The sequence below is a fragment of the Hevea brasiliensis genome, chromosome 7 (genome assembly GCF_030052815.1).
Source record: "Hevea brasiliensis isolate MT/VB/25A 57/8 chromosome 7, ASM3005281v1, whole genome shotgun sequence".
NCBI classification, from domain to species: domain Eukaryota; kingdom Viridiplantae; phylum Streptophyta; class Magnoliopsida; order Malpighiales; family Euphorbiaceae; genus Hevea; species Hevea brasiliensis.
Window position 1 is genome coordinate 2,802,772 of NC_079499.1, and position 11,000 is coordinate 2,813,771.

General features: G+C 26.8%; 1 protein-coding gene across 1 annotated transcript; it reads right to left on the reverse strand.

Moving 5' to 3' along the window:
- Nucleotides 1-244: 244 nt before the first annotated feature.
- Nucleotides 245-4,686, reverse strand: LOC110640680 (protein DETOXIFICATION 29-like). The gene is made up of 8 exons (XM_058149689.1): nucleotides 4,258-4,686; nucleotides 3,496-4,037; nucleotides 1,959-2,045; nucleotides 1,529-1,585; nucleotides 1,210-1,448; nucleotides 943-1,061; nucleotides 691-777; nucleotides 245-571 (listed from the first exon to the last, which is right to left on the reverse strand). Exons 1-8 carry the CDS (start codon nucleotides 4,609-4,611, stop codon nucleotides 524-526), a joined length of 1,533 nt encoding a protein of 510 aa, XP_058005672.1. The 5' UTR covers nucleotides 4,612-4,686; the 3' UTR covers nucleotides 245-523.
- Nucleotides 4,687-11,000: the final 6,314 nt, after the last annotated feature.

The window sequence follows — 11,000 nt, forward strand, 5'->3', positions numbered from 1 at the left end:
CCACCATTAAAAGTTGTCTAATTAATTTCTTTCTTTAAATTTGCTTAATTTTATTAACATGAAATGATTTTTGTTTCACAATGACATATAAATTGAAAAAGTTCGCCTTTCAATATTGATTTCAACATTTCAGGATTGTAGGATTTGAATTCAAACTCTGATTAATACTAAGAAATTAAAATTACTTAACTGAATATTACACACCCTAACTGAATTAACCGATTTCGATCCGATTTTAAGATCATCAATGCAATTTTAATCAATTTCGATTCCGGATTAAACTGGCCATGGCAGGGTCTACATATTGGTACACCTCTAGATAATTGTAAGCAAAAGTCTTGGGGTTTCAATATCCTGATCTTCTTCTAAACGAGAATGAAAAGTTTTCTGATGAGAAGTACATATTTTTCCTGGGAAATTATTGATAAATCATTGCTTTTCCTTCAAAGAATCACAATCCATGCTCATTTCCATTCACTTTCAGGACTAGGTTATTTTTTCATTGTTTTTCGCTTCTGAATCTTTAATCGTGTCCTCCCCATCTCTTTATCCTGCTTTCAGCAATAGAAGCCTGCAATTCACACAAAAATTTAATTTTTTTTTTTAACAATTGATGTTGTATGCAGCTATTTCTACTAACTGAATTAAATTATGCAGACAAAAAAAAACCCATAATATGTGGAAGGTTACCTCTTTGTTCCAATTTGTTCTATAGACCATGAAGAAAAGGGCAACAGTCTGTGCTACAATTCCTGACAACATTCCATACCAAATCCCCTAAACAAGGCCCAAAATCAAAAACTATTAGTTCTCTAATAATTTCCCTCTGGCCCATTATAATAATAATTAATTAGTTTTATCTACTTAATTAATCTGCTCTATTATACCCAAATAATTATCATAATTATCAAAGGGCTTGAGCATAAAAAAGAAAAGACTTACACGAACACCCATATCAAGTTTATAACCCATTATAAGACCCAGAGGAATCCCAAACACATAGTAACAAGCTATGTTCACATAAGCCACAATTGCTTGCCATCCTGCTCCAATAGCCACACCTTAAATGAACCAAAAAAAAGGGAAAGAAGAACTATGAAATTTTGAAGTCAAATCTTGGTTGAATCAAATTAAAAAAAACAGAGAATCACAAGGAAAAAACTATGGAAATTGCTATCTACATATGTAGATGGTGAAATTTTTAATTACCAGAGAGAACAGGCTGAATATTGTTAATAACGATGGAGAGAGCAAGGACTGGTGTTAGATCGTTGACAATTTCTTTAACTTGAGAATCCGTGGAAAACAAAGATGGATATTTATTTCTTGTAAGAATGAGAATGAGAGCAAGAATGGCACCAATCATGAGGGATGATATAACAGCCACTACTACTGAAAATTTTGCTGTTCTTGGATGACCTGCGCCTAGTTCATTTGATACTCTTACACTGCATGCATATCAACACATTATCATTAATGAAATTGGTAACTCTTCATTTCAACTTATATAAATACAGCAGTAACAAACCTCACAGCTGCATTCATTCCAAAAGCTACCATGACCATCCAGCCCAAAATGATCAAGCTGCAATTTAACAATTCATGATACATAAATTAAAATCTTCTTTATTTGTATTTAGAGGGTAAATTACGTAAATATTATTATTTTGTGTGTTTATTTTATTTTTTTATAATTTATAATTTCTGCAGTGCACAGTAAAAATAATTTAATATTTAAATATATAAATATTTAAATACATTTAGCAGAAAACATACATATTGTACATATACTGTGGGAATCAGAAAACCCAAATTATAATAATATAAGCTTAATAAATTATATATTTTTAAAAAACAGAGGATGTCGTATAGTCAAAGTCAATTACTGAATTAAGCAAAATCCAGCATTAAAAATAAGTATTATAATAATAATAATAATTAAAGGAATATATACTCACCATATGGACAAGGCATCCACTGAAACCTCTGCGTTCTTTAAGTATCCAGCAAAGAGTATCAATGCCATAAAATACCAAAATTCTAAGCTGCAGCCGGTCACAAAGATTTTAAATATAATTATTATAACTTAAGCAAATATTTTATGCATACTTATTTAAGCTAACCAATATTAATTGACAACAACATTGATTATTAACATATTTATTTGATTTAGAGGTTAGCATTGAATAATTGATTTGGTTAGGTTTGAAAAATTAAAAATCAAATAAATTAAAATTTATAATGAATTAAATTGAATTGAGCTGAATTAGGGAGAAAATTAATTTAAACTGAATCAAATCAATTTAATTTAGTATGATTCGATTTGATTTATTAGTTTGGATTTCACCTTGAGTTCTTTTGAGCTTATTTTGTACTCATTTCAAATAGGAATAACAACGGGTCAAGTTTTTGTAGGTACCAGATTCGATTCAACTCTAATAAGATGGATTTGGGTATACAATCAGATTTAGGAAAGTTTTGGTTTGAAATTTAATACCCATGACGGGTTTAGGTTTTACATGTTAAGTATTTGTTACTCAAATTCTATTTATATAAATAATTAATTAAATATAAAATATATGTTTTTATAATAATATTTATAAATTTTTATATATTTTATTTTTATATAAAATAAAATTGAAATATTTTTATGAAATTATTAAATTTTTAAAATATAAATTATTATTAAAAATAAAATTTTTAAAAAATTATTAATTAAAATATATAAAATTAAATTTGTTCAAATATTTTTTAAGTAATAATAAACTCTAATTTAAAATTTTAATAATGAAAATTAAAAAATAAATTATTTAATTCAGTTTAATTTTATTAATTTTTTGGAATAAATCTAACAATAATTAATCAAATAAACTTATAAAAAGATTAAATTAAAAATTTTAAGTTAAATCAATTTTTTTATTTTTTCTATTTAAATTGAATTTTACTTATTTTTAATTTAATTTTATACGTTTGTTTATTAATTTATTTATTTGTTTGGCTACCAAATTAAACTACATTATTCTTCAGATCTGTGACAAAATCTGAAAATGCATCGATGAGCTACACGTACAGACAAGCTGGAATCGCGCTTCAGATAAAATTTTAAATTTTTTTATATTTTTTAATTCAGATTAAAAAATATTAATAATTAAAAAGAAAAAGATCTTCTCATGTGTTATGTGTCCCATTAGAGAGTGTGCAATCAGAAATTAATTAATTAGAGAGTGGGGGATAAAGCTTTTTTTTGGAGACCTGAGATATAATAATACTACATGACAATCACACATGAAGCCAAGAAGAAGATTTAGCTTATCTCAAAATGAAATTGTAAATTTCAGCTCTTTTGGTTTCTTCCTCAACAGACCTTAATTAAGTGACTCAACAATCAGTCCACAGCGTGTTCAATTTTGATTCTTCAACATGCAATATCCTCATAAAACAAATAATAATAATAATAAAGTTATAGTAGAAAAAAAATGGAGAGCAATAACTTACCAAAGCATAACAGCAGATGCAAGAGACAAGCGAACAAAACCCCACAAGTTTTGAAAGGCCTTGCATGAAAATCCATTCCAAGCTCGCCCACAAGTTCCACTAATAATATATAAAAACTGAGCCAATTCAATGAACCACCAAGAAGCATTTAACACCACCGCTGCTCCAACCAATCCCCATCCCAAATCTAGCATCAAAAGCCAGCTAAAAAATGTATGCAAAACCAAGGCTGCAGCTGCGATCAAGGCCATGACCATGATCTTGCTTTGAGCCTGCAAGAATTTTGCCATAGGGAAGTTCATGGCGTAAGCGAATAACTGTGGTATCATCCAGATTGAGAATATCCCAGCTGCCTTTGATATGGCTGCTGTTTGCCCAATCAGCTTCAAAAGTTGTGCGGCGAAGATATACAGCAATGAGAGAAGTGAGGCTGTAGTACCAAGAATGATCCATGATCTTTGCAAATATATTCCTAGCATATCAAGCTGCCCTGCTCCAAATGCTTGCCCACATAGCGTTTCGAGTGCACTTCCCATTCCAAGCTGTTTATTACCACGTATAAATCATCAGCAATTTCAATTTATTGTAACCCAAAACATATCTATCTATATATATATATATACGAAAATCAATGAACACAGCAGATATGGTATTTTTTGATAAGCATATATGGTATTATATATGTGTACTAATCAGCTTTGACTCAATAGTATTGACTTTGTTTTAATAATATACGTAGTCATGGTATACGTAGTCATATACCATGAAGCCGTAGGAAAAGCCGGCGATGACACAGTTCTCAACGGAGAAGGCAGCGAGGGCCAGGGTGCCAACTTGACCGGAGAAGACTTGAGTGATAGCGCCGAGGGAGTACTGGCAAACGGAGGTAAAGATGGCAGGGCCGGCCAGGTACCAGAGTTTTTTGGACTCCTTGTAGAATTCTCTGAAGAAATCACGGATGCCGTTGATAGGAGGGATGTCATCGGCATCGGGGACGAAGGAATAAGTGCTGCTTGTTGATATGGGAAGTGAGTGTAGACGGTCTAGATCCTCATGGTGATGGTTGTGGTTTTGGTCCTCTCTTTGAGAGAGAAGCGGCTCTCTTGAATCCTCCATGTCTGGGAGAGGGAAAGAGAGGGATGGGTTTTTCTTCCAAGAAAGGAGTATAAATGATGACTATGAGACCATGATTGCATGGAATTAAGCCAAATATATAAGACTCCACGTTGGAAGATGAATACACCCATGGTAGGTGGCTATGTGAAAATGATTGCTTTTAAAGGAAAGTTAACACATGCACATATTGTGGAATTGTTGGATCTACCCATGATGGGTGCATCGTTTTGTGAAAATGGTAACTTTTAAAGGGAAGTTAACCCATGCATACATTGTGGAAACAACTTCCACAAATAGAAATGTGTGTATATATATAACAATAATTAATTTTTAATCTCAAATTAATTGAGATAAATAATTATGTGAATCATTTTATGTTACATAAATACAAACACAAATAACTAAAAAAAATAAAGATAAAGGAATATATATGTGTAGGATTGAGAATTCGATTCAAATTAAATTAAATTGTCAAAATCGAATTAATTAAATTATTATATTTTAAAAATTGAATCGAATCGGATGCATACTAAATTAAACCAAACTACTCTAATTCAGTTAGATTCAGCTCTAATTGATTCGTTTTTAGGCTTTGATGGATTTTTTATTTATACTTGATTTTTAAGTCATTTAGTATAATTTTGACTTTGATTTGAAATTAATAACCATTGATCAATAAAATTAAATAATTTATATATATAAAAACACATATAATGCATAAATTTTTTATAAAAATAAAGCAATTTAAAAATTAATAAATACAAACACAAATAACTAAAAAAAATAAAGATAAATGAATATATATGTAGGATTGAGAATTCGATTCAAATTGAACTAAATTATCAAAACTGAATTAATTAAGTTATCATATTTAAAAATCAAATCAAATCAAATGCATACAAAATTAAATCGAATTGCTCTGATTCAGTTCGGTTCGATTAGATTCAAACCGATCAATTTTTGAGCTTTGATGGATTTTTTATTTATACTTGATTTTCAAGTCATTTGGGCTGATTTTAACTTTGATTTAAAATTAATAACCATTAATCAATAAAATTAAACAATTTATATATGTAAAAATACATATAATACATGAATTTTCTATAAAAATAAAGTAATTTAAAAATCAATAAAGCAATTCAATTCAGTTTAATCAATTTTTTTTTTCAAAACTATAAAACTGAAACAATCGAAATTTTTAAAATTCAAAATCAAACCAAACTCAAATTATCGTATTAAAGTGGTTCGGTTTGATTTATTCAATTCAAACTAAATACTGCTCACCCTTATGTGTATGAAAATTTATTATCTAAATTTGATCTGTTATAAATAAAAAAATATAAATATATAAAATTTATATATTTAATAAATAAATTTCACTATATATTTTTATGTTAGGCTTATGTTTATTATACATCGGATTTGAGTATGTATACACGCTACGGTGTGAGCACTTGAATGACACAAGACTAATGATTGGTAAGCAAGAAGCGGCCGTGGATAGTTGATTTGGCGGCACACATCATTTTGATGGCTTGAAAGAATTAAGGCTCAGCTATAAAATTATGATGGAGACAATCATAAGAACTTTTACCAAGAAGTGACTCCAACCACATTTACTGCAGGCTTTATATATCGATCTGGTTTCTCTAAAGAGTTTTGTCATCAAAACTTGCGATTTTGCCCTTTTTCATCAAATATCCTTAAAACTTCCTGCAGCTACCTAAAGTTAAATCCCATTACGTCTTATTTTAATTTTTATAATTTTCATAAAATTAAAATTGCATAACTTTTTTTTTTCTCTCTTCCTTCTGGTAGAATAAATATAAGATACAGTGATAAAATTTAATAATCATTCACGAACCCTAAAAAGATTAATCTACTTTTACATTAAAATGAGTATAAAGGATACGCTAATGAGAAAAAAAATTCTGTCCATGCATAAATTCATAAATGGGAAAAGTTCAATAATAATTTATAGGTTGATTTCAAAGCTTCAAGAGATTTTCAATGTTGTTGGTCCCCTGTTTAAAAAATAATATAGTATTTTTGAATGTATATATTTAATATTTTTTAAAAATAATTATATTTTATTAATAATATTTTTTTAAAAAAAATAATGACAAAAGATTCATTGGATACATTTAGCAGAACAGTCCAAGACGGCAATACTGATCACTAGATTGACTTCGCAAAGCTACTGTCGGGAAAGCTAACATTCAAAGTGTAGTTTAGCTGTTGGATTTTGGGGTGAATGTTAGTTGACAGAGCTATGATGAAAACCTGGAGAAATAAGTGACAAAAGGCGACTTATTGTGGGCCTTTTATGCACGTGCATATTTACTCACATGGGTGATCTCATCTCTTAAATGAAATGAGTAATTGATTTTTTTTGAGTGTATAGTTCATTACTTTTTAACACATCCAATATATTGCATAATTTGCCATGACAAAGAGAGCAAATAGTACAAACTCCATGGGACCATTGTGATGAAACTTCTCCACATATGTTGACACCTACAGGCTACAATAGTCATGACCTACATCCTGTTTTGTTGAAAAATAATTAAGAGACTAGACAACAGAAAGGAAATCTGAAAACTCTGCCATTAGGCTCAATTATGTATTGATTAAAGAAATTTGTCTTATTTATAAAATTATATAATAATTTTTTTTATATATTAATTACCACAAAGCTAATTGCTTAATCTTGGGATATAATTACTATTTGAAACCTAACAATCAATTTATGAACAACAAGACTGTGTGTTCTTTTTATTTTGAGAAGGAATGGAAGAATAAGACAATCGGAGCCTTTTTTTTTTCCCCATTAATTAAAAGGCAAAATTTGACGCACAACAAAAGATAACTTTATAAAATATTTATATTTTTATTTATTATAAAAATTTATTTATTTTTGATAATTTATATTTTTAAAAATTTAATAACTTTATAAAATATTTAAAATTTATTTTATTTAAAATAAAAACATAAAATTTATAAATATTATTATAAAAATATATATTTTATATTTAATTAAATATTTTTATAAATAAATTCAATTAACAAATATTTAATATATAAAATTTAAATTCATCATAAACATTATCTTTTAAATTTAAATTAATTTTAAATTTAATTATATTTTATTTAAATTTATTTTATTATAATTCAATAGGGTCAAATTCTTACAAAATTTTGATCCTATACAGTGACAGCCCACCAAAACAATTGCGAGCGTGTGTATTTTTTTTTTTTTTCAAGTTGTAGTCGACAAATAGTGATTCTGATACAGTGATGATACTTGGAGAGTTGGAAATGACCAAAAAGTGTCTGGTTCTTGGGCCAGGACACCAGACGATGATGGAGCCCAATAAAAACAAATGTTAATTTTTTGTTTTTGCAAGAGAGAAACATGGATATAGAAAAACAATAATTTCACCTGTGGCTTGTACTGTGCTGAAAAAGATAGATCGGCCTCTACATTTTGGGCCACCACTGTGAGTACTCTCAAGAGCACTCTTTTTCCTTTCTCTGCAAAAGGAAGAAAGGAAGTTCCAAATCTAAATTATTTAGTCTTTTCATCAATTAGTTAATATAAATTAAATTATTATTTAATTATTTTATTTTAATAAAATTAATTAATTAATTATTATATTTTAAAAAATATATTAATCAGTCTTTTTAATAGTCTAATTTAATTTCATTAATTATTTAAATTTATAATTATTTTTTATACTTAAATTACCCAAATTTTCTATCTTACATCTCTCTTTTATTCTCACTTGTTTCTCTTTCTCTATATTTTTTTTTTCTCTACACCTACACTCTTCTCCCCCTCATCTCTTTGTTTTCATTTTTGTTAAAAATAGTATAAGCTATTTTGTGCAAAAAGTTAATCAATTTTCTCAGGTATTTAAGTAATCATAAAAAATTAATTTTTCATAGAGAAAACATAAAAAAGATATCTAAAAAATTGAATGAAAATATTTGAATAATTCAAAAAAAAAGGCAAATTTAGATTTAATATCCACGTAGTAAATTTCTATTTTTATCTCATAGTATTATATTTTTCAAAATAATAATTTAATTAGAATTGATTAATGAAAAAATTGATAAAATGACTAAATAGTTTAATAAAAATAAAATATATAAATTAAATAGTATATTTTTTAAAATATAAAAATTAAATAATTAATTTTATTAAAATATAAAAATTAAATAATAATTTTCTTGTATTTAAATGGAGATATATATTTATTTCTGAATTAGACTAAAGCCACATATGAGGCATAATCAACAAGATTAGCAAATTTATGTTTTTATTAATATATTTCACTTATAATTTAAATTTTTAGGATTAATTTTTATTATTTAAAAAAATTAAAATATAAATTATTAATGTATAAAATTTATTTTTGTTGATTTTTGTGTATCCTTACCTCTTGCCACTTAATGTAGTGATTGTGCCACTTGCATTATTATATTATTATTATGGTTGAAGGTGGTTAACGCGGATTGTTTTCACTTGATTTAAAAAATTTATAATCGGTGGAGTATCAAGAAGAGACAATAACAAAACGCGATGTTTGCTACTTGGAATCAATTGCTCAAAGGATCTATCAAGCCACGCCACTCCAGTACATCCATTGTACTTCCTTTTGTCATCTTCATCTATCAATAAATTAACTATTAATGGCAAATCAATACAAGAAAAATTATTTTTGTACCCTTTTGATAGCCCTTTCTGTAAAATGCCTTCAACGGCTTAGAGTTAGATAGATGCTACAGAGTCACCGCCCACTTCATTTTCAGAGCAGACTGCTGGGAATTTCATAAATTATTGATTAAAATAAAATATTGGCCATTGGATTACGTACCAATTATCCAAGCTAAATATTCACATAACGAAAGCGAGAACAATCGTTAAAGACAAGAGGAAGCTTAAAAATACAAATCTCGGGCAGTGTTGGGTAGAGAAAGCTGGGTCGGTATGTGTCCATATCGTGATTGAAATGAAAATTGGACGCATGCGGTATGTCGGTCGTTCCAATCGTCAGCATGTATCAACTTGTCCTTCAGCACTGAAAGGGACATTTCGGGAAAAAAAAATTGCTGCCATTGGCCCATTGCCAAGTGCCGACCATATATTAATTTGTGGTGATTTTAGTGTGGTGATATCCTTATTCCCCTGTTGTACGGCTTTCTAGCTTGCGTATCGAAACCGTCGTTCTGATAGTTAGTGGAGAAGCTAAGAAAGTGTTTGATTGATCTGTTAGATAAATAATTTGTAAATATTTAAATAAATAAATTAAAATATTTAATAAATTTTAAAAGTAAAATTGATAATTAATAAGTTTATTAACTGTCATTTATATCTTATTATTCGTTGATGACTGATTTGATTTTATTTTTTATTTTAATTATATTATTATTTTTTATTTAATTTAATAATTAATATATTAATATTTTTATATTTTTTATTTATAATTTTAATATTTTAATTGATATATTTTAATTTTATTAAAATATTTTTTATTAATAATATAAAATATTTATTTATATTTAAAAATTTAAAATTAATTATAAGTTTTTTCTTTATCAATAATAATAATTACTTTATTATTTTAGTTATATTTTTTAAATTATTTAATTATTTTTTAAAAAATTTAATTATTTTTTTTATTTTAATAATAAAATAAATAATATAATATAATAGATTAATAATTATATTTTTATTTTAATAATATAATAAATAATATAATATATTAATTTAATAATTATATATTTAATTTAATAATAAAATAAATAATATAATATAATAAATTTATAATTTTATATTTATTTTAATAATAAAATAAATTATATAATATATACCTTTATTTGTCATTTTACATATCAACAGCAACAGCTAAACATAGTTTTACCAAACACTAATTAAATTTAAATAAACTGAGAATTAAATTTTGAGTCAAATAAATTTATAATTAATAATATATTTTTTTAATAATAACTTTTTTATTATTTTTAAAGTAGTAAAATATTAGAAATTAAATTCATCATTTTTTCAATTTCCTTTTTTTAAATTTTATTTTAATTAAAATTAATAAATACTTTTTAACTTGTAAAATTAACAAATACTTTTTAACTTGTAAAATTAATAAAAATATATATTTTTTATTAAATGTGAACTTATTTAGCTAGGGGTGGCCACGGTTCAGGAACCGCCGGTTACGGTTCCTGAATCGCCGGTTTAAGTTCAATGAAATCATGAATCTGAACCAAACCGCCAGGGGACGGTTTGGAAGACGATTCATGAACCACCGGTTCCGGTTTGAGCCCCGGTTTAAAACGGTTTGAAGGGCGGTTCGAAAAAGAATAGTTCAAGA

Excerpts from the sequence above, each read along its gene's own strand:
- LOC110640680 (XM_058149689.1), bottom strand. The coding sequence starts at position 4,611 with ATGGAGGATTCAAGAGAGCCGCTTCTCTCTCAAAGAGAGGACCAAAAC. Across the intron at positions 1,586-1,958 it reads GTGGATGCCTTGTCCATATG|CTTGATCATTTTGGGCTGGA; the intron begins GTGAGTATATAT and ends GTTAAATTGCAG. Across the intron at positions 778-942 it reads AACTTGATATGGGTGTTCGT|GGGATTTGGTATGGAATGTT; the intron begins GTAAGTCTTTTC and ends GGCCTTGTTTAG.